Source organism: Filicampus tigris, chromosome 1, assembly GCF_054856515.1.
Source record: "Filicampus tigris isolate MCC_2025a chromosome 1, RoL_Ftig_1.0, whole genome shotgun sequence".
NCBI classification, from domain to species: domain Eukaryota; kingdom Metazoa; phylum Chordata; class Actinopteri; order Syngnathiformes; family Syngnathidae; genus Filicampus; species Filicampus tigris.
In genome coordinates, this window is record NC_141217.1 from 40,014,010 (window position 1) to 40,038,455 (window position 24,446).

Genomic DNA, 24,446 nt, shown 5'->3' on the forward strand with positions numbered 1-24,446 from the left:
CACCTTTGAGGCCAAGCCAACCCAGCAAGAAGCGCATCTTCCTGATTGTGATTAACCTTCAGTACGCTGCGTTGGCGGCGGGAACCGTGTGGGAAAGTTGTCTGGAAGGAGGATACCCCCCACTCGCCTATCAAAGAAGGGGGAACCCTTCCATGCTGAGGCCCACTCGACTAGCCATTAAACCGGGGGAACATTCCTCAATAATTCACTTTGACCCGAGCCCAACATGCTAGCTGGGGGTCAATGAATACAGAGCGCTACATGCAGGCAGGGAATTGGGGGCAGCGTGCGAGGGAGGTTGGGGGTTAGGTTGTAAAATTGAATGTGGAGGACTGAATGTCAAAGAGACAAAAAGGAAATTCAAAAGCAGTAGGTGGGATCTTCATGGTGAGGTGTCCACTCGCCAAGTATGGAATTCTGGGTGTTTATCGTCCAAACAGTGCCAGTGCTCTTGCGCTAATCCTACTCACTGAACTGTTTCAAACAAAGTGGCTATGTAGCTGTGTAAGGGACTAGCATGAGTGAAAATCAAAATGTCAGGGAGAAATGTTTGTAGCGTGGCCACAATGGAGAGAATTACAGTTTTAATTCAACCAAATCAAATCCCTCCACTTGGCAATCCTCTTAGCCAGTAATCCCCAGGTAGGTTTCACATGGAGGCACACTCAAACTGCCCAGTGGGGCAGCACATCTGGCTCGGTCACAAGTTGACATATTGCCCATGTCCCCATTTAAAGGGACAAACGCAAAGTGGCCTTGCATGCAAACAAAGCACTGAACAAGTGGCGGTGCTGTCCGACGTTCTCTGCCAAAACAGCAAATGACCGTCTCCTCTTGATGGGTGGCATTCGAGCAATGACTTCATGGAAGAATCTATGTTTTGCTGTCAACGTTGGACGGCACTGATTCCCATGGCAGGAAAAACTTCTTTTTTTTTTTTTTTTCTGGCATTTCGTCAAAGCCAACAAGAGCGATAGTTCCCTTACTCTCCCATGCTTGGCTATCATCTTCTCGGATGGTTCTGTTTTTAAAGATAACAAAATAAGTCAAGACGTCCATTTATAGTACAGAAGGGCTTCAGCAGCCACATGCATGTCATGCTCTTTAAATACGGCTGACCCTCTCACTGACTCGGACCTATCGTAGCATAACTTTGGCGGAACCAAAATCAGCAATGAAAGACGGTACGCAGAGATATCATCGCGTCAGAATCAAAAGTCACCTTCTGATAGCAACTCCGAGGCCAGTCAATCCACGGTGAGTTTAGCGGGCCACCAAGAAAATCTTAATCTTCTTGAGAGAGTGCGAGGGGACAAAGGCGGAGGCGGGCAACATTCCTGTGTGTACAAATCCCCCTGCAACGCTCTTGTCTACACTGACAGTGATCCATTTCCTTCTGTTATCTGTCCCAGTCAACACAGCTCATGGAAGATTCTGTTGCCACAAGCAACACAAGACGCAATTCTCCCCGTCCACTCTCCCCTTCACACTCCTAACTGGTTTGTCCAACTCACTATCCAAGATTGCAACTTTCACATGAATAATGGGGGGGGCGCGGGGGGGGGGGGGGGGGTGTTATGATGTACAGTATAGACGTAGTCATTTGTAAAGCTATGCTGCAAATATTCCTTCAGTCAACTGTGGAGCACAGCCATCCAAACGTGTTCTTACCCTGGTGGAGATGCAGCATTGTGGTGCAGTCAGAGGACACTCATGGTAATCCACCAGCACGTTTGCCTCCTTCTCTGCAGCCGGCACCCGACAAAGTTGACATCCACAACTCGTCACAGCTCCCTCGCCTCCGGACTGGACTGAGCGCCGGACTCTTTCCCGTCTCCGCGACCCCTCGCAGTACTCGGACTCCCTTTCTCCAGCCCCTTTCGCTCTGCCAACATGAATCAAGCCTCCTCCCGACTCTGCTTTCCTCTCCTCTCTCTGCATGCGTTCTGCCTCTCAGCTGTGGTCTCTTTCACATCAACACGCAGCACTGTGAGCCTTCCCCCTGCCCGCCCCGCCCCCGGGCTTTATCTCGCCTCCATAGTCCATCTCCGCTTTTGCCTCTCCCCCAGACCTTGTCTCTCCTCCGAGCAGGACACTGAACATGCGTTGACTGCCGCATCGCTGACGGTAGTGCTTTGCAGCAGGGGGGAGCTAAGTGGGGGGTTTCATGGAGGAGGAGGTGGACGTTTTTTTTTGCTTTTTTTTGGGGGGGGATTATAATGTGTGTGGATAAGAACAAGCAAGTTGGCCCCTGTATGTGATGTTTGAAGAAGTGCTACTCAGGACTGCCAAGAACCTTATTAGCTTCAATGTTTAGAACAAGCGGCAAGTCAAGGCAACATGTGCATCACCTGTATATAAATCATCCCAAAAATGCGGAACTAGAAGCTGAATGATTGTCCGTCGTCACGTCACAATGGACACTTTTTACGAGAAACACCGGGTGTTTAAAGTAAAGCAAAGCTGACTGAGGGAGGGAGGGAAGCAGCGCGGAAGGTGAAATGCAGAGTGGGAAAAGAAGGTCTGCTCGGTCTGAGCTCTCGCCCATCTGCCGCAATCATAATCAGTCTCAGCTGAATGGCTGTGACAAACTGCAGCCTCAACCGGCCCTGAGAGCAAGAACCGAGAGAGATGGGATGCAGGGGGAGGAAGAGGATGAGGAAAAAGAGGAGTCGGTTGGGGGGGGGGGGGGGGGCACCCTCTTTTGTCTGCCTCCCAATGGGACCAGTAGGAAGGGAGGCGGGCACGGGAGGGGAGAAAGGGGGAATTAAAAGGGTCCCGTTGACAGAAGCGGACAGTTAAAGAGGGAGAAGAAAGGCAACGGTCTGACTTGGAGTCCAGGCCATCGCTGCCACTTGGCCCCACATTCACTGTCACTAATGTGCCGAAAGAACAATGACACCAACCATGTGAGGAAATTAGCCCGCAGGAGGAGGGTGGGGGCAGGGGAGAAGGTGGAAGAATTGGGGTAAGATGCTCCACATTGTCCGGAGCCCGCCGTCTCATTCATCATCGTAAAAATCAGAAAGATTCATGATGGCTGCTGATGATGAGAGTTATGCTGCCAGATAATCGTGTTTAACATAAGCACAGCTGCCTCGCCGCTCGCAAATCTGAATATGGTGCCACAGCGATTTGATTCTCAGAGCAGGTGGCTGCCAATTAGCTGCCATTGTCCCGTTTGGGTAAAAAAGACAAATGGTTTCCTGAGTCAGCATTAACACGTACATGTGTGCGTAATCAAAAAAGACCAAAGGCCATGTTCCATGCTAATTCGATCATCGGCAAGCGGCCGTCGACCGAGTCATGGCTTTCCTTTTGCTGCGCACCGACTCCCCGCGAGCCCTCTGCGCCTCAATTTAGGCACGATTGTTGAGTTGAACTTTCAAGCGACAACGGTACGTTATTACAAGTTCAAACATAATGAGCGTCTCTCCACTATCAGTGCATGCAAAATGGTGGCTGCACTGAAAAATGCCTCTGTTTGGAAACACTTGGCTGCCCATACAGCCAGCCTGACTCCAGCTGTGTCACATGTACACACAGAGACACACTAAAGCTAGGTTAGCATTCCACAGGGAGCCCGCGGGCGAAGGGACGGAGACAGGACGGTGATGAGACAGTCCCTGGAGGGCTAGCAGATCGATATGGCGAAGAGTGACGGGCTGCTGGAATGCAAGTGCAGCCGAGCACGACCTTGTTCAAGCAATGGTTGGACAGAATGTCGTTTTAAAATTGGATTGCCTTGGAGTGTTGAGACTCATTTTCACATACCAGAGTGCTTTGTCCCAGTTTGGTACAGTGTGCGTTTTTATGCGTCTCCACTGAAAAGGGTCAGCAAAATATTTGACTTGCACTGTCAAATATATACTTCATTAATAGGCCGATAGTTCAGCAGATGTGTGTGAATGCGCTGTATGGCCATCAGTGGAATGGCCAGAGCCATCAGCCACACTTCCCCTCTGTGACATTAATCCGCTGTGTTTTGATCACAGATGAGTAACCAGAGGCAGGCGGGGGACGCCAGCATGCGTCACTGGAGTTCATTACCCGTCTGGTCCCTTCCGCTGTTTAGGTGTGTGTTCCAAGACAGACATTCATCATACCAGAGGTTACTAGCTATTCTGCTGACAAGACAGTTGGCAACGCTTAATAATTTCAGGATGCTTTTTAAACGTCAAGGGGAAGCACGTGTGGCTTGCATTCGGCGTATTTAAGTGTCAACATGGCGGCGCTTTCATTTCCTGCAGCAATATGGGCAAAGGAAATTCCAGAATGCAGACAGAGAGCCTGTTTGTTTACCCAACATAAACCCACTCCGATCTGCGAGTGGCCAGACAGATGCAAATCACGAGACGGCCACGCAGCCAGAACTCACGAGCGTCTCGGTTTGAAATTGTACGTGGCGAGACGAGTGTGTAATGGGACAAAAACGTTCCTGCACCTCAGTCATTTGTAATGAAGCGCGGCTGGGTGGCGCGAGGCAAGTCTGAGGAGACATCGTAGGCACAGACTCATTTCCGCTCTCAAAACAGGAAACGCTGAAAGTATTCCATAAGCAGAATTAACTCTGATTGAGTTCATCTGCAATAATCTTGGATGTCTCCAGTGTGACTGCAATAACAACACCAACAACTAAATCCACAAATGTCAGTGCTAGATGTGATCTTTTATGTGCAAGTACATCAAACGCTGAACTGAATCATCCGACCAGCCCATATAGGATTGTTTTGGATTTTACACATTTTCCCGCCTTCCTGTTTCCTCTGGGACAAAGGGATGTTTTCAAAAGACCTCCAAGCTGTAGGTAAGTATCATGGAAATGACCTCCTATCTGGCCAAAGCACACAAACACTACATGATAATAAAAACCGCACCGCCTCTACGGGTCTTCATGTTTTGACAAGAAATGTTCGGAAGCACAGGCATCGGTGCAAATAACGTCACGCTTTTCCGAGCATCAAAAGGGGACATCGCACACTCTGCCGGTAACTGTACTGATAAACCCATTTTCATTACACAGTGGAGAAGAGCTCAAACGGCATGTTGAACCAAACATTCATTTACATATCTGTGGTTCTCAAGTTCAACAAGAGAAGATAAATATGTGTGAAGAAAAACAATCTGCGAAGAAACAGCTCAGCTCTGTGCTTCACCTTGACCGTGTCACAAACTGAAGGCTCGTAGACTGGCATTACCACACTACTGCTTAAGTACAGCAACTCTCGTTCGCTCAACCTTGACCGAGCAACGGTAAAAGGCTTCAATAAATGTCTAGATTAACCTCTCGCACGCTCTATAAAACCGATGCATGCATCCAGGCAGAGAGAAGGAGAACACTTCACAATCCTATAGCTCCAAGGATATGAAACAACATGAGCTTGTTTTTATTCAAACACTCCAGCAGTACTCGAAGGTTCAGACAAAGAATTTACAGATTTCATTCTTGTCCAACTCTGGAGGTTATTTGAGGCAATTTTACACGACAAAATGACCTGAAATGGAGGGATTAGGCAGGTCATTCACTTCAGAGGTTGCTCATACATTTTGGGAGTCTGATCTCTTTGGGGCTCGGCATGATTAAATTACTGTATTTCGTTCAACCAGTCAATTTGCCCAATTAGAGTTGTATAATGCGCAGCTTTGGCTTGAGCAAGACGACAGATCTTCAGAGGCTGACGCGTACCCGCCTCCACATCGACAGAACAGGCCTCACTACATACTTGCATGAAGGATTAGACTCTTTCATCGTGGTCAGAGCGCCGCCAGCGCTCAGGCGTCCCGCCGGCCCGATATGCCTCGTCTTGACATCAGCGAGGTCCCGCTAAGTAAAGCTGTTTCCCAGCTTGGAGCTCCTGCTATGGTGAACATATATGCTGTTCAAGGACATTTTCTTCAAATGGCGTCCCCTAGCAGCTACATCCAAGGTCGTTCTCGGAAGTGTTTTTTCACTTACACGATGCGACTTTACTCATACAGCGCGTTTCATAACAGCTACAGCTGTAGCAAAGCACTTTACATTCCAATAACAAAAAAGCACCTCTTAGATTAGCGCACATCTGATCCAAGCTCCACATTCTATCGGGCTCGCCTCAGAAGAGTTATAGCTAACGTGACAAATGGTTAGTGAGTGGCAGAGGCCGTGACTAATGTCCTTTTGGCTCGGGTTCCCTCCCTGCCCTCCGAAAGGTGAGTGAGTTGTGAGGGACGCCGTCTGCTCCAACGGGCATTGGCCTCCCTTGTTCAACTGCTTCTGCAAACGGCAGCGCAGCACAAGAGTGGGAGGATTGCTCGTGTTAAAAAAGTGCTTTAATCTACATGGAGCATTACACCGAAGCTTGTCTTAAAGATCAAGAGGACTCTCCTTGGCCCACCAAGCATGAAGGTTTTCCGTCTTGACATATTTTACCCTCGTATCATAAATATTCTTTGTCGTGAGAGAAAATAATAAAAAACAAACGATCAGGGGTCAAAAGGGAGAAATCGCGAATGTCGCCGTCTGATGTTTGACACTCTCACGTGGTGCTTTGTCTTGTCTCTTCAGAGATGTCCATACACTCAGTAGAAAAGTGCAGGAACTGGTTGTCCCATCCAGCTGCGCATCCATTTTTAGATGCTAAGAATGCAACCGATGCTTCTGACGCACGGTGATGAAACAAGTTGCCACTCATCCTTTTTCACAAGAAAACGGAAAACTCTTGCTTCGCTCTGCGATCACTTGGTCGCAGAGCCTGTTGTAAATGATCAAATAAATAACAATCGTTGAAAACAACTCATAATTGTCCAATCTGTGTAGTCCACCAGTGTGAAAGCACCCTATAATATGGTACAATGAATGACATGAATGCAGCAGGTCACCGGGTCATGAAACAGAGGACGAAGGAATGTAAGGCTCTGACGGATTGATGGGCCCCATGGAGGTCCAGAGGGAGATGTCTACTGCCCGGCGAGGTGCTGCCTAATGAGGGGAGTGGTGTTTTTTCGTCCACTAGTGTGCAATGTTGTAAAAGCCTTGTAGAGTTGATGCAGCCACTTTGACTTGAAGAGCTTTAAAGTCGCCTGGTTGTGTGTTGTCTCTACGAAACAAGCAATCGGGATTTGTTTTGTAAAGATGGTAACGGACGCCTATCAAGAAACAAGGCGAAAAATCAAACTACGTACAGCTTATTGATGCCAAGATTCTTTCTCATCAGGTGTGGCAAGTTTCTGTGCAAACTAAGACAGCCACAAAGTTCATGGCCTCCTTAAAAACACACATCACACAGTGTGACAATGCGGCCATGCTAAGAGGCCATCAGGTCACTGACGAAAACTCTCGTGTCTAATGAGGGGTGCGGATGACTTGGACAGAAGGGTCACTCCTTTACGCATGCCTTTTCTTTATTAAGGGGCGGACTTGCCGAGTAAAGGGGCTGGCCAGTGGTCATCCTGCCCCCAGCCACCCCCCGCCCCCCATCCAGCCAGCCACCCATCCGGAGACCCCTCACCCCCAGCCGCTCTCTGCCCACTCAGGGGGAAAATTACTTTGAGCCGGGGGAATATCGCTCCATTGAGATGGAGAGAAGGTTCTTTCATAAAAGGGTGAAGTTTAAAAATTTGTCTCACGTCTTTGCAAGGTCGGTCAAGAAGTACAGAGGTGACAAGGTCATTGGGTTGGCATCTCCATCAGCGCTGCGGCCCCATTGTCCTGGAAAATCCTTTCCATGAGAAATGCCCCCAGTCGAGCCCACACTTGGCCCACCCATTGTTGCCAGACACAAAAAGCATCTTTTTGAGAGAGATGCGCAGCAAAGCTCGTCTTGGGCTCAAAACCAAACAACATTGTTCGACTGCCCCCGACTGGAAACGGATTGGCGGCAGCTGCTCGTGAATCCCTCGTCCAGAAAACATCGGCCCTGAAGTCGTAAGAAGGTCTCACCTGCGAATGCTGCGGCGCTCCTCCTCAAGCTGTTTGAGCAGCTCGCCAATGCACTGGTTGGAGTCCATGTGTTCCTGTCATGAGGAGATGAGAACAGTAAGCGATGGAATTCACATGAACTGGAATAACTGCAGACTGCACGTGATTCATAAGTTTGAAAATGTGTTTGAATGGTTGTCTCTGTTTGCCCTGCCATTGGCTGGCAACCAGTCTAGTGTGTACCCCGCCTTTCGCCCAAAGGCAGCTGGGATGGACTTCAGCTCAGCCGCAAGAGAATAAGCCACGTAGAAAATGGTTGGATGGGATCTCCATCCTAACCATGATCACCAAACAGGAGCAACCTCGGCACATCGCTGACAAGGCCCTGTGTGCCCGCTGCACTTTGCTTCCATCATAAAAGGTGCGTGTAACCACAGAACAACCCAGAAGTTGTACGTTTTCAACCGGGAATACGTCACGCTCGCAAATGTACACGTAGGAGTGGACGAAAAATAAACAGCAACGTAATTCAACCCGTAGCACGATTAAGTCTCACATGGGAGGTGACTGCAACTCCCCCAAATGCCAGTGGAACGTGGCGATTGAAGCTTACCAGCATAGGACCGCATTTTGCAGTCCCCCGTTAGATGCCAAAAAGAGCTGGATGTAAATTTACTGTTGAATCAAACACTGAGTCACAAATTGAACAAGACCACCAGATTTTTTTTTTTTTTTTAATGTTTGCTCAAGCAGACAAAATAAATGTCTGGGCTCAAACATCTTCCTCCCATTAGCAGCACAAGCCCATAATGATTTCAGGTGCCTGACAAAGGGGATCCTTCTTTTGCGAAGGGCTCTGTCAGGGGAAATATTTACAGGCTACATCAAACACAAAGTAAGGCTGCCTGAGTCAGTGTTGTCATCAGGCAGCCGGCTCCTAATGACAAGGCACCAGAACACTCCTCGGCTAACATGCAGGAATGCCAGGAATGCCGTGCGCTTGTTGTCATGTGGATGGCATTTAAAGGCAAAGATTTAAAAGACCGGCCCACGTTTGCAGTGCAATGTGCTACGTCTTCAGCACGGCTTTACTTTTGACCGCTTTTAACACACAAGAGAAAACTGCACCGTCCCCCCCAAAAAAACAAAAACAAAAAACGGTTAGTCACAGATCTGGACTTTGTCAAACTTGATCTCAACCACATTTCTTGGAAGCCTGTGTTCGGGAAAATTTAGCTCTGCAGTTGAACGTCACCGAAAAAGTCTATAGTGGTGAAGTTTTCACCTCTAATATGCAACAATCTAATTGGACCTCTATTGACAGAGCTGAAACATGCAATCTGGAGAAGGATCCCTTCAAACCGGCTGAGACAAATTTGCTCATGAGGAGTGGGCCAAAATACGCGTTGAGAGACGCACGCACAGATGCTCAAACGTCATCGAAATCGGTTGATAGAGATGACCTCATTATTACATTAAGGGTCAGTTGCATCAATTATGATTTATTTTGAACAATCTTGTTGAACCCGATTACCAATAAGTGCCTGAAAATGAAGTTAAGCATTTCTTGTCACGTCATCTTCAACAGCGCTTATCCTGCATAGAGTCACGTAGGGGTGCTGGAGCCTGTCCCAGTTGACTTTGGGTGAAAGGCGGACTACACCCTGAACTGGTCGCCAGCCATTAAAACACACACACACACGCACACACATTATTTCAGTAGTTTGGGCATTTTTAAGTTATTTCAGTGACCCAGTGTTTTTTTTTTTCCTATCTTACACATTCGAGTAGCAAAGATTTTGTCCATGTGTGTACAAATGAAAGGTCAGTAGTTCAAATAAAATACAAGGTTGTGACCTATCCTCTCCATCCCTTAACCGCCGCCTGCTTCAGCTTGCCGAGATATTTCTGACTGGTCGTGCCAGCATGAACTCTAGCATTGCGACGCCAAACCCCAAATTGCAGCTTTAACAAAGAAGAAAGCCTCAGTGAGTCAATGGGCCAGCCAATAGAATGCAAAATCTGTTTTTGTGTGTTTTATGTGCATAGAAAACATCTTTGCTATCCACAATCAGAAAGCAAACATTCACAATGGCCAATATGGCTTATACAGCAAAAGAAGACTTCTGCCAAAACATGTTTTCCACCTGTGAAATCAATGAGTGAAGGACGGCAACCGTGAAACTAATCACAACCCGATCTATTAAACTCGCAGTATAGGTGTGTATATATGCTAAATGGTATTTCCATGTTCAATCTAACATTCTGTCACATGTGCAACCTTAAGCACAGAAGACGGAACCCATGACAGCTTCTGACCCTGCATCGGCATCAAAAAAGAGACACGATTATTTGGGCACAAGTTTACCCGACCCATACTAGTAAAGTACTACTCGCACGACTATTACGCAGTATTTGCACTGCATATTTTGAGTCTTAATTTTAACTTAGCATAGTTCCAGTGCCTTTGCTGGCCCTCAGTTGGGAGTCATACGGCTTTAATTGTAGGTAGGGAGTTGAATCAGTGGCTTCACAAAGTGGCCTTATTCGGATGCGGACATACACTGGACAAATGCCTCCAGTTCACCGGACATTCTTTTGCTGCCTATCCGGCCCGACTGCCAAGGTGTCAGCCAATACGGATTACCTGGGAGGCAGAAACGACCCTGTTCATCCTCTTCAATGGGTTTGGGCTATCTGATGTCAGCAGCTTTTGCTCAACACCTCACCACCATTAAGAATCGTTGGCGGATTATCTTTCAAAACATGAGCCACCAGCAGTGCTCAAAATAGCCCCCCTTGTGTTGCAGTCTTTATCGGGCTCTTTGAGCTGCACAGAGTGCCCCATTCATGCCGGCGGGGAACAGTGGCGAAACTGTTCACGGGGCAAACCGCACACGGGAAATTGGGAAAAGGAGCTGGGGAGTGAAAGTGCACGAAAGCTGCGGCGTTCTCATAGGATGGGCAATGCCGCATTTGCGGACTGGTTGTGACATTCAAACTAGCTGTGACAGGAACATGACGGTGCTGCTAATTGTGTTAACAAAGCCACACTTGAAATACAGCCATGAGTCACACCTGTGTTATTCCCCCTATGACTTGAAGTAATTGCCCAATTCACCCCTGATAAAACCGAATGTATGGCCTGTACTTGTGTTTTTATGTCAAAAATATGCGCTGAACCTCTCTGTGGATGAGGACAAGTGGGGTGCAGAATTGCCCAGAGTTTTACAAGCCCAGGTTTTATGATCATCTGGGGGCTCATGTTCTGCCAGGTGTAGTCAGAGCGGGAGATTTTGGATAGGGGGTTGGTGATGAAAGAAAAGAAAAGGAAACAGGCAGCTGGGTGGGGCGAGGAGTTCGGGGGGGGTCGAGGTGAAGCTGGCTGCCGCTGCTACAAAGAGAATGGTGGTCAGAGAGCAGAGACAAGAGACTGCTGACTGCTGCTTGCCCCCAAACGAGACGCCATCTCAGCATTCCAACCGTGACTTGGAAATGAGATGAAGGCGAAAGTGATAGAGGAGGAAAAGGGCAGACTGAGCTGAGTGATGCCAAACAGATGTTTGCCTTTCACTTTTCAAGTGTGAAGTAGGGCTTCTGTTTAGCGTGTGACGGGAATACGGCACGGCCTTATTGAGCGCTTCAAATTGGCGCGGCAAATGGCTGATTCGCACATCCGCCTTGCAGCCAACGTTTACTTGCAGTCAGGGTTATGCCGAACGCTCCAGAAAGGGGAAGGTCAAAAGACTTTAACCCGAATATCGACTGCATGTAAACGTGGTCCCAGGTCTGTGGGTTTCAAAACCGAGCTCTGGCCTTCCTATATGGAGTTTGTATGTTCTCCCTGTGCTTGTGTAAGTTTCCAAAAACATGCATGGTAGGTTCTCTGAAAATTGTCCTCAGGTGTCAATGTGAGTATGAATAGGGCTTGTGACGGGCGGTCGAAGTCACGGGTGTATCAAGTCAGATGGGACAGGCTCCAGCTCACCCGTGACCCATAATGAGCACAAGCGCTGAAGAAAATGGACGGATGGACCTTTGCGATTGCTGCCAAACAGCCAAGGTGACAAGCAGTTGCAGCAACAATCAGGACTCCAAGCATATCTTCTTGCAGGGCAATTCCCAACCGAGCGTGATCATAGCCCGCCAGTCTTTTTAGGCCTACGTCTGATTGATTGCCGAAGGCCTTCTAAGCACCAAGCTTGTCGAGCCAGGTGTCGAGCAGATGGTGAGGCTGCTCCCCAAAATTCACATCATCTTCTACTTTACCCAGGTCCTTGTCTTGGAATCAAAGAGTGCCCATTTATGCTGCCACAACCTGGAATAGTTGAACACGCAATGCTGTGTGTTAGCGTGACCGTCACCACCTGTGCCACTCAAGCTTCTAACGTTTCCTGTCCCGGCTGACTGAAAACTGGAGGCGCTACAGTTGTGAGTAATATAAAAATATCAGTGAGAAAGAGATGGCTTGCGGTGACCTCCGGCCCCAGCGACAGGCTTGAGGACACGATTCATCTCGGGGTCATAAATGATTTCTCATATATTCGGCGGGGGAGGCTGCAGCCCCCAGGCGTGCGCAGACCCGCGCCAAAAGGTTTGAACTTGAATGGGGACAGCCACGCACACATGGGCGTTGTAAATGCATCCCTCCCCCAACCTCCGGGTCTAACTGTAAATAACGTTGCCCTCAGTCAGCTTTCCATGTTGAATAATACATGCATTGGTTTACGTTCTTTGGCGCACGTTTGGCAGCGTTCATTTGTTTTGGTGTCTGCGCAGCATTCCAACCTCAGCATGCACAGCACATGCATTGCATCCTATCTTTGTACAAAGCTCGCACTAATTCATCAGCATGAACCACTTCGACTGCAGTCTGGGAATTCCAATATGAATCCAGAGCCAGACACGTGCCATATTTACACAATTAATGGCACTAAATCCTTGTTATCGTCTCATGTGCAGTCTTATTTTTAGCAGCTACAGCACTTTTAATGTTTCCAGATGCGCGCTGCTGAGGAATTTGACAACAGGGCTGGTTCTTATTAAGCCTCTGACATCAGTGGACTTCTTTTCGACTTGGCACTGAATCACACTTTTCAGTCAAGTGTCAAAGGTCAATTTTATCGATAATCCTCCCTCGCGTATACAGCCCCGCTTTGAGCAAAGAAAGCTGATTTTGGTATGTTTGTGTTCCAAACTGTCGCTTTTTTCTACAGCACCACAATCAGGTAATTACGCCGCTGCTGTGGGAAAATGTTGCAGCGCAAGGACCTAAACTTCCTTTGCTTAGGCCAGCTATTTACTCTTACAATAACAACACTGTTCTATCATTACTACATGTTTACTCAGCTAACCCTTTTATCTGGGGCAAACGCCCCCCCCCCCCCCCCCCCATTGACCCCCTCACCCCCAGCCCCTTCTAGCGATTTTTTCTCCCATTCTCTGAAGCCTCTGGAAGCTATTTCTCAAGCGGCACTGGCCAACGGGCCGATTGAAGTGAGGTAGCAGCTTCTTTGGAAGGCTTTACAATAGCTCACCCATCAGATGCCCTCTACCCCTGAAAGCATTACCTTCAGCATGAGCTGTTTGCCATGGCATTGTACATCATACACTGGGCCATTCTGCATTGTTCACTTGTAGGTCACAAGTTGCACCAACCACATGGGGCGTATTATTTATGGATGCGGCCAAACATGCACGCCATTCACTACATGGTGAGCATACGGCAGTTGAGGATCTTTCACTCCGGAGTCAAGCCGTGCGTTCTGTTGAGGGAAGTGGGTCTGAGGTTTATCGATTCATTTATTCGGTCCCCATGCCCCTCCGAAAAAACTCCACCACCTCGTCTTGACGCGAAGAGACGGCAGAAATAAAGAAATCAGCAAAATTGTATGGAAGTTGACAGTTACTCCAGCTGCAGTAGCAGATGGATGTTGGCTCGCAGCGTGATAGCCCTTGGGTCCTCACAATTGTCCCTCGGTGACCGCTGCGGCCGTGCACAAAGACAAGCGTTGACCAGCGACTCTACACAATCGGCCCCGGGGCATCACCCCGTCCCGCAAAGAGCATCCCCCTATTCAAAGTGTTCACCTGGGGCCCAGCCCGCCTCATAAAATCCTAATCACGGTTCTGATGTCTGGCCGCAGCAAGTGAGCGCGCCAGGAAATCAGTGAGTGCCACAAGCGCATCACCATAAACATGAGTTATAGAGTCGTGAGAGGCACACAGCTCATATGGTGTCCTCTGAAACTAACTCCATAAAAGCCCATGTGGACAATTGTTTCTAGATGCGGATGGTATTGATTTTTTTTTTTTTCCCTTCGATCTTTGACATCTGGAGTCATCTTGAAAACCAGTGGTGGATATTTATCAAGGGGGGTTAATGTATATTGTTTGACTACCATGCTGGTAGTGGAAGTTGGTAAACGGAAAAGCTAACGGAAGCCCATTTAAAATGAGGGGCGGACCAGCCGGTAGGCCAGGGGTAGGGAACTGTGGTTCCACGAGAGCCGTATCCTGCCCGTTTTGGATCTCTCCCTACTGCAAGCCACCTGATTCAAATGATCAGCTCATCAGCCTGCTCGGTCAAAGTCTGAAACTATCCTGATCATTTGAGTCAGGTGTGTTGTAGTAGGAAGAGATCCAAAACAGGCAGGATATGGCTCTCGAGGAACCACAGTTCCCTACCCCTGCTACAGGCGGTTACTATTTGGGCCAGCCGGACAAAAAGGCGGATAGACGGACCGTGGAAGGGTAGCCCGGCTGCAGACGGAAGGAGATAAACTGACCGGGAGATTTTAGTCAGCTCTGTAAACTAAATCAAATAGGTGGATTTTTTTACATGATCTTAATAGTCCTACTGCAGTAGTAATTACACTTCTTACTAAAACTACAATATCACTGTCTGCTACGAATGCAGTGACAGCACAGTGTTATTAACATTACTGAACAGTGTGTACTAAACAAATATTTTATCGTAGCACAAATGATCATCACACTCCTTTTTTAAATTTAACTTGTTTTAGCTATCAAATTCATTCTTTCTCTTTGTATTTTTGTAGACGGGCACGGAAAGGGGCAAGAAGTTAGAAAGGGGCATTTGTGCCGTTGTGGGAGTGAACACAGCCGTCCAAGCTTCCAGGCCAACGTAAGCGGCTCCTCATATTGCCTTTAAAATTCAGCGCAGGAGAGTCATGCGGTCTACAAGGCCGACGCATAACGGGCTCGCTGAAGTCCATGCAGGAGACCGGCACGTCAAAGTACGTTTGTAAGGAGCTGGTAGAAGATCACTTGTGGATGATGTAAAGTTGGCTGCTTTGAAGTGGCCACTTGGCCTTGCCTTCCACCCCGATCGTGCGTTCATGTGTGACAAACTCACCCTGGGGTTGGGTTAGGGTTAGGATTAGGTTACGCTAACCCTTTGTTAGCCATCTATTTATACACTGTTTAGGGCAGAGGTCTTCAATCCTGTTCCTCGAGGTCCACTATCCTGCCTGCTTTCCATCCCCGCCGGCTGCAACCCACCCGATTCAAATGATCAGGATCGTTATCTGGCGATTAGCTGATCATTTGAATCAGATGTGTTGGAGCAGGGAGAGATGGAAAACAGGCAGGACAGCGGACCTCGAGGAACAGGATTGAAGACGCAGGGTGAGCGTCAACAACACGAGAGGTAAGTAAGGTGATTTCAAAGGGAAGAGATGCATGCAAGGTTTGGAACTGCCTGGGGAAATGTAGCTTCTGTGGATGCAAAAGCGCTAGGATCACCATAGTAGCTTCATCGTTAAGAAAGTTATTTGACGTTGAAAATAGCATCTTTAACGACCAAGTTGCTGAGAATTATAATTAGACTAGTAACACCACTAGTACTTAAAACTGTTTAAACACATGATGTCACTCTTAATTATTTAAGAATGCTTTTCAATGCAATTGCTCCTACAATATAAAACCGAGCGGGATTTGCAGTCCAGTTGGGCCATTTACTTGGCCAGAAACATGCATTTACCTGCCATCCATCATCCAATGAGTCTGCTTTGCATTTTCTTTGACTATGTGCTCTAATCACGTTGCAATTGTTGCTTTAACTCATTCACTGCCAGACATTTTCAGACATTTGAAAAAATAGGAATAGGTGGCTGGGATTGAATGGCTGGACTGTGAAAAGACAACTAAATATGTCCTTGGCAGTGAATGAGTTAAAGCACACCGGGATCTTTGGGTGCACATTTGACACAAAATAATGAGTCAAAATGATTTCTTACCTGCGACAAGATGTAAAATTAGGAGATCAATGACATGAAGGGAGAAAAGCAGGTCGCCCGCAACACCTTGTTACTCGGCAAAAGGCGACGCCGTTTGAGTCAAGGCAGACGTCTCACTTTATGATGCCTCAGTCCTGCTACTTAGCATAAAAGCACTTTAGCGACAAATGAAGGGAGCGGTTGCCTGCTATAAAAAGAACCGCTTTGAAACTAGCCAGACAGGATTGTAACCACTTTCACAATGTAAAACACAGGGCAACTCTGCGCAGGCTCAATCCAAAAGATGCAAATGTGCACTGAGTGACACGTCCCGAAGCCACGCAGGCTGGCGATTTCCTGCGCGCAACGCCGCCCAACGTGAGCCTGGAAGACGTCGTACGGAGGTGACACACACACAAGTGTGTTGTGCAAATGACCCTTTGAAGCTGTCACAAATGAAAAAGTACACAAGCCCCAGGGACGCTCGCTCGGTCAGGGCCACTGCGGGGACAGCTGGAGCAGTCATGCACACGCACGTGCGCGCACACACACACACACACACACTTATACCGTGAGCAAACAATCAATGCTCCAAACCTCAAGGATGCCACATAGAGTCTGTGTGTTACACATATATTCTCCCTGATTGCATACGTTTTGCCGCCGCACGTGACCTCCTGAGATTGGAAACTTACAATATGGATATAAATCATTAACTCGTTCACTGCTAAGGACATATTCATATGTCTTGAAATATAAATATGTCTTTGGGATTGAATGAGTTCATCAATATTTATTTAACTCATTGACTGCACAAGGAGACATTTATTTGACTTTTCACAGTCCAGCCATTCAATCACAGGAATTTATTCATACATTTTTAAATATTTTTCAAAGGTCTGGCGCTGAATGAGTTACTTTTATTCATTTCTGTACGACCACAGGTAGCGGACAGGTGAGGCGCGCAGTCATCATGTCATAATTCAAAGTGCAAATAACTGAATTGATCCATCAGCTTTAACGGTTCCTGCAAAAACAGCCTCTTAGAAAACAGACACGATAACAAGCAATGTTGCGCATCCGCCGCGGCACTACACCCAACGTGGCCTCGATATTTGAGAAGTGCGTCTCTGGGCTGGTCTTAGAGCTAATCTATGCAAAGCTCCAAAGCAGAAACAGTGTGTTTAAAGCCAATAAGGCGCTATCAAAACCAGGGCAGAGTTAATTAATCATCTCGGCTTCCTTTTCATGGCCCTCCCATAACTGTCCCAAGGGCACGTGCGTGTGCGCGCATGTGCATGTGCGTGTGTACGTGCGCATGTAGGGAAGCAGCAGGGTGGTGCAGCTTGCAGCTGGGGGATATTTGCATAAAGTTATAGGGGGTAGCAGATTGCAATGTAATCCTCAAGATACTTTTAATTTGCCCAAATACAAAAAAGGAGCACCGTTGTCTCCCATGCAGGAATATGATTCACTGTAGTAACACGCTCTCGCTCAATTGCGTATAATTCATGGTGGATTTCAAATTCACACTTTACTGCTTCTATGATTACTCACGACTATAGATTTATCAAACAGCCTTTAATATTATTTATATGGAGACACTTGATACCAAAGGGGCCATCCTGATACATGTCTTTTTTTTTTTTTCATTCTTATTATTTCTTTTTTTTTTTTTTATAACGACAGCTTTCATTTTGGAAGCCATCTGAAGATGATGAAAAGTAGGTCTGCTGGCCAAGCTGCACATGGAGGACATAAATATCGACGATCACTAGCAACTTTAGTGTAAGTATAGCTTTCATTGGATTGCCAGTAAAAGCAAGATGAAAATGGCCCCGGAGGGCCTACAGAGCTTAATTTTGAACCGGACTTGCGAGAAATACGACATGGGCGGCGATGCCAATGCTTGTGATGAATGTTGCTGCACTAAAGTATTTCAGGTTGAGTGGGTCAGAGTCTGAATGTGCGAGGAGGTCGGAGTTGGGATTTGGAGGTGGGTGGGGGGTGGGGGGCGGGGGTTTGTTCTCTGGAGGTAATCTGGGCATGACAGTGAAATAGGATGGAAAAATTCAATCACGCATCGCAAGGCACGCCAGTTCCTGGCTGTTTGTCTCACTCCTTCGCTTTTCATGAGCCATTAGTCACTATTCAGTTCCTGTTAATGTAATTAGACACGAGATATATGGCGACACAGAGATCGGCAGAGATTTACAGTATGTCGGTAGGATTGCAATATTGCAATGCACTGAGGCACGAAAAATGGGGCAAAAAAAAAAAAAAAAAAGGATATGGTGCCGCACTTGTTTTTTTCAACATCCTGTCACAATGATAGTCAGAGTCCAAATTACGGGTCAAGACGCACAGATGGCGGCCAGGTTCCCTAAATTCATGCAGCCTTGTGGAGACAAGTCAGGATGCAGCGCGTAGTTGGCTGCATCACAGCTTGTCTGCAAGTGACCTACATAAGTGCGACACAGAAAGGGCACCATGGATAAGATCAAATAAGTTCAAGTCGAAATATCGGACCGTCACAGCCCAACTATAAACTTGCATGCACATCCTCGAACCCCCCCACCAACCCCCACCTCAACCTCGATCCTCTAACCTGCAGCAATTCCTGTCTGGCCGAACGTACGGTCGGTGCTTGTAAATTTGCCCTGCCTGGAGGGCAGCCCCCACCCCCCATAATCAGTCTGCCGACCGTCCCGCTTTCCTCTTCCACGGACGGGACGGAGGGATGACACTCACCGGCAGTTGCTGGCGCAGGGCAACATTCCTGATCCTGCGGTCGGCAAACTGGCTCATCCTGCTTCATCCTGGCTCATCCTGGCTCCTGCCCGCTACTCGCCTGCTGCCTCTTCTTCCGCCTCATTCCCCACTTGCGCCCCAGCTGAGTCTCAGCTGCTGTATGCCACCGCGTGTGCATGCGTGTTTTCTGCTGTGTGCGTGTGTGTCTGCATGTATGTGCGTGTCGTCTGAAATCTCGTCACGGTCCTCAACGAGGCCGCATCAGCTCCATTCAACATTGAATCGTGCTTGTGAGCGTGCTTTAAGTGTCGCCGTCCTGTTTCAAATGCAGCGAGCGACTACACTTTGCCTTTTCGATCACATCGGACAAGCTTCTTGCAGCTCGGCAGTGTGGCTTGTGAACACGTTTGCGACCATGGCTGATACAGCGGAAACTCAAGTTACAAACTTCATAGATTCCGAGATCCCGTTTGTAACCTGATACGTTCTTAAACCAAGTAATGTTTCCATTTGAAATAGAATGGAAATATAATTAATCCGTTTCAGCCCATTAAATAAGTTTTACTTAACTTTTTTTTTTTTTACCAATGTGTGGTAAAAAATAAAAAAAACTATGCAATATAGAAATGAGTGGAAATACCAGCACAATATTATAAAGAAATAAAACACTTGCTCATTTCTTTGGCATACCGATCGAGGGAAACTTGAGGAAAAAAATCAAACGGGGTCATTTAACAGATGAAGCATTTCTTTCTGACATTTTTATAATTGTTTTATTTCCTCGCTCATATCATGACTTTCAAGCGCTTTCTGTTTACAGACGGCGGCACTTTGAAGAGGACACGGCTGCTTCTGGCATCTGTTATTCTTGGGTGAATGTATTTTTTTTAATGCGTTATGGATGAATATATTGCACAAAGGTGGAACTTCCTCCACGCAACAATATGCGTAGACGGCTATTTTGACGTGATTACACCGACGTGAACCGTAATTAAAGAGATGCTACAATTCAATACTGTAGATCGCACCTTATGACAAAAACAAACTGATTTTCAGACTTCTATGAGGCGACCACGTCATCATTTGTGATTGGCTGATCGAGGACGCAGACGGGGAATTTATGCCTACATCTGCAATGGCTTTAGGGGATAAAACTAGTCTTCAGTATACAGCAATGCGTTATGGACATTGCCATTGATAGTTAAACAGCGTGAGGAAAAAGCAGAACATGGATCCATCCGCCAGTCCATGCGAAAACCGTTTGGATACTGACAATCGTACGTAAATACAGGTCATTTTTTTGGTGAACATTTTGTGCGTAACTGGAAGAGTTCATGAACAGAGACGTTCGTAACTCAAGGTTGCACTGTACGCGGAAGATGCTGAGATCACTTGGCAAGAAAGCAAAGGACCTTTTATATGTGTACATCAAATACTGTTGTGCATAAACTGGGGCTTGATGGTCCATCCTCTATTTCTCCAACAAACAATCAAAACAAGACTTCTTGTCAGGTGTCTGTTCATTTCATAGAAGGATCATTTGGGACAGCAATTACTAAGTGGCCCCTCTTCCTGTATGATTACACTGCTGTCTACGGGAGAGCATATAACCTTTGGACTGTGGTGATGATTAATGTGAGCTGAGAGGCAGGTAGCGTTTTGCTCATGTGACGGGCCGAGCCTGACTACATTTATGACATAAACGGTGGTAAGGACTTATTCAGTCGGCCTGTGTGAAGCGGCAGCTTTGCAATCAAACCGACGCGCATTCCTGAAAGACGATTAACTGATTTCAGCTAAGCGGGTTCCACCCATCTTATTATGGTGTCTCCAAAATAAAACCTCAAGTCATGCACATCTATAAACCAAGTTTCGAATCACGCATGCATCAGAATTGCCTTTCTTGTCAATGAGCATGAACCATCTCACTGATTATCACGTAATGACGTCTCACTATTTTGGTTGCAGATGTGATGCTTAACCTTTCAATTATTCATAGGGAAATACAGTAAAGCGACGGCCTAAGGAGAGCTTCATGCTTTGCAAAGGCTGTTAATGACTGAATAATCCTTTACCATTGTAAGTGTAAATCTGCAACATCTTAAAATGTGACCTTGTGTTCGCGCTGCTGTTGGCTCACCAGCACACACTTATCCATCAATAAAAGAAAAGAGAAATTGATTAATCAACCTCCACACTCACACACACACTTCCCTCCAGATTACCTTGGGATTTTTTTAATCTGCACATTCAATCCTGTTAGCCGCCTTCTGCCACTATCCAACCTAAACCTCTGGTTGGAAGACACTGACTCATTTGCATCCTATAAACAAACACGACTTTCGTTGGGCACATCCTACCAGCCGGGGGAGGTGAACACCCCAATTTAAACAGTGGGCGGATGTAACAAGAAGTTGGTATGAGCAAAAAAAAAAACCCATCTCACAGCAATCTCACTGATGTACTCTCCTTTTCAGCCAAATAGAGAGATGAGTAAAGTCACCAGAATATCACACTGATCCAGTTGCACAATACGATGCGATATCATCAAAATTGATACTTCAGTTGGAACTTTCTCATCTGCAGACACACGACAGCCATTTTTAGGGAAACCGTAAAACAGAGCACAACTGGCCTCAACATTGATCATCACTCTGGATTGGTGTATCAATGACCGTGCCACTCTGCTCCCTTAATTTCCCTGCGAGGATATACAACGTTTTCTGAATCAGGAATATGAATCGGAATAACTTGCCCATTCAACCAGCAGCGTGCGAAGGAGAGCGACGTTGGAAGCTGACATTGGCGAGGACGGAGAAGCGTCCGACCCAGATTATTGGCCTTCCTAACTCATTTGTGGACCCGGAAGCAGAGAAGATCACAGACGGACGATAACAGACGCTCAAGTTAGGTGACTTTTAGTCAGGCGCAACACGCAACCTGTGACACGGGTCAGAGATTTCAGTGCCAGGCAGAGGAGTTGGTACAAGTGCATGTGCCAAGCTGGGAAAAAAACAGGTCAGTCAGAAAACTCGACTGCAAGCCGAAGCAAAATGTAGCACTTGTAATCACCTGGAATCTCAGCTGACTTCCCTGTGAAACAAATGTTGCGTTCACATGAGGCACAACTGGCTGTAATTGGTCCAATAAAAGCACAGGCGAGCGGCAACGGCGATTCTTAGTAAGATGGAAAAACATGTCTCACGTCAAAACCGGCATGACAGTTATTAAACCAATTTTACAAGCGAATGGGGAGGGTAAAGGGCGGGGGGGATTTCCCATAAAATGAATGAGGGGGCAAAGAGTGCGTTCTGGCTTCCCACAGCCAGCATTTACACCAGGGATGCAGCTAACCAACATTTTGGTACGTATTCGGATTTCTTACTAAAAGTTCTATCGAATGTTCAGGTATTCGGATAAAAATAAAAACTTTTTTTTTTTTTTTTTTTGCTCGGTGAAAAATACAGAAGACAAAAAAACATTTCCACTAATGAACGGCCAAATGCTTTAAATCTTTAGATAAAATCAACATTTTATACTTAAATGTAATCTGCGCCTTGCAGCACACTAGTTTCCTCTCTATAAACATATAGCAAGAATTGAACTAGTGGTGTCACAACCACAGTAGCCATTTTGAAGACTAAAACAACACACTTGAGTAAGCTTGGTCTATTAAAAAGTAATCAGTAGGAACGGCAACCGTGTCAGGGCGTCAGCATCCACGTGTGCAGAACTTGAGTGCTGCTAGCGGCTAGCTTTAGCCTAATTGATTAGCGATTGAACAGTATTTCAGGACAACCTTGTGTGATTTTCGTCGGTCGCAAGAGTTTGTGACGCCAATAAATGCCCAAACAATTTGGAAGACACGTCCGGTACCGGGCCGCAGGCCACTTTGGACCGATGAAAGAAAATATATATATATACAGTTTCAGGGTCGCGAAGGGTATAGACTCGTATGAACCGGTCCTTGGCAGAAAAAAGTTTGGGAACCACATGAACAAATATTGCAGCGGTTAGCTTGACTTCTTCCTGACAGTGGACACGTAAAATAAGCAGGTACTCCAGGTAGAAAAAAGTGCCTCAAGCGATTTTTGGAACCGAGGAACTCAAATTACTCGAGGATCCATTTCATCCTCATCTGCACATACGGCTTTCCCAGGTATGCGTGGTATTTCACCTGCATACTGGCCTGGATGGAAGCTTGTACTCATGCTAAGGATTTAAAGGGAGAGTGAGTCTTTTCCCACCCAAGTTGTACAGGCAGCCCCACTCCGACCGCCTACTCCAGAATCAAGCGTGAGCACTCAACTCCTGAGTTGGGTCGGGCCAGTAAATAGGGTCTGAGGAAACCATTGTTCCTGCACACTCCTTTTTATTTCAGTTTAATCCTCTCTGACTGCGCAGGAACCAATCAGATCTCACCGAATATTTGTCAGGTCTGCAAATTCACTCGCCTACTTGGTTTAGTCTAAACCCTAAATATCAGCAGTTTTCACTGTTTCTCATTCATTATTGCAACCAGATATAAAAGCATGGGAGGAATAGTTTTTTTTTTTTTTTTAATGAAAGATATTGGTTAACTGACTCCTATAATCAGTAATATTGCGCACTGGCTATTACTGACTTCCCCCCTCCCCTTGTGTTTCCTATTCAGCCCCTTATCTCCCGACATGAGTGCATGGGTGCACACATCTGAGTCTAGCTAAGACAAAACAAGTGCAGTTGCCGAGCAAGCGAGGACATAGAGCGTTTTTTGGCCAAGCGCAGGCTGGTGACTTCACGCTTTGACAAAATGCATTCGTCACTGCAACGCTGACGAGAGCGCACGAGGCTCTTTTGGTTAGCCATTTACAGGAACCGTTACGGCGCTCAGTGGAGCGCATGACCACTCGTGTAAGCAGTAACTTTTTTTTTTTTAATGAAATACTTCAGGATAAAGTCATTATTATTTGTAATGTTAAAAAAATGAAAAGATAAACTTCAAGATCCACCACCGGTCCAGATGTACGTCAAAATGATTAGTGAATGTGTTCTTGCTTGAACCTCGTGCCACCATATTTTGCAAAACAGTTTTGTTGTATTTGAGTAATCCAGCTAAATAATAAGCTAAATAAACAACATCATGAATAAATAAGTACATCACAAACTGCATGCGTAAATTGCAAGGGCAAGAGGCATATGTTCAAACACTACCTGTTTTTTTTTTGTGTTTCTTTCGTTGTTGGCAAGATTATACAACAACTTCACAACACAATTCCACACTCACAAAAGCAATTCAATTGTCACGGGAAGCGAATGGATTTGCTCTTTTTGCTATTTGACTCATGATGTGATTCAACCCCCAGAATATGGTACAGTCCACTCCATCTAATCGCAACATTTGCTGCCATCCTCCATGAGGAAGAAAAAAAATGAGCTGAGCTCATTTTCACGGTTTGAAGCACAACGGATGCAAATCTGATTAAGATGTGTGTCTCTCTATAACGTGTATGTCCAGTGATTGTGCGGGTGCTCCATGCAAACTCCATTTACAGGAATGCAACGATGGGACACCAATT

At 46.6% G+C, this 24,446-nt stretch overlaps 1 protein-coding gene across 5 annotated transcripts in view; it reads right to left on the minus strand.

The window, feature by feature from the left end:
- The window catches only part of LOC147154078 (nck-associated protein 5-like), an 87,141-nt gene that overhangs the window by 54,964 nt on the left and 7,731 nt on the right, over window positions 1–24,446 (minus strand). For 2 of the 5 annotated variants that reach the window (XM_086040747.1, XM_086040783.1), the window contains exon 3: window positions 7,919–7,992. In XM_086040747.1, coding sequence (XP_085896873.1) covers window positions 7,919–7,992 — 74 coding nt within the window. Of the gene's footprint in view, window positions 1–1,671; window positions 1,959–7,918; window positions 7,993–16,158; window positions 16,206–18,888; window positions 19,034–24,446 lie in introns of those variants that run through there. The other 3 variants (XM_086040756.1, XM_086040764.1, XM_086040774.1) reach the window with 3 other exon arrangements.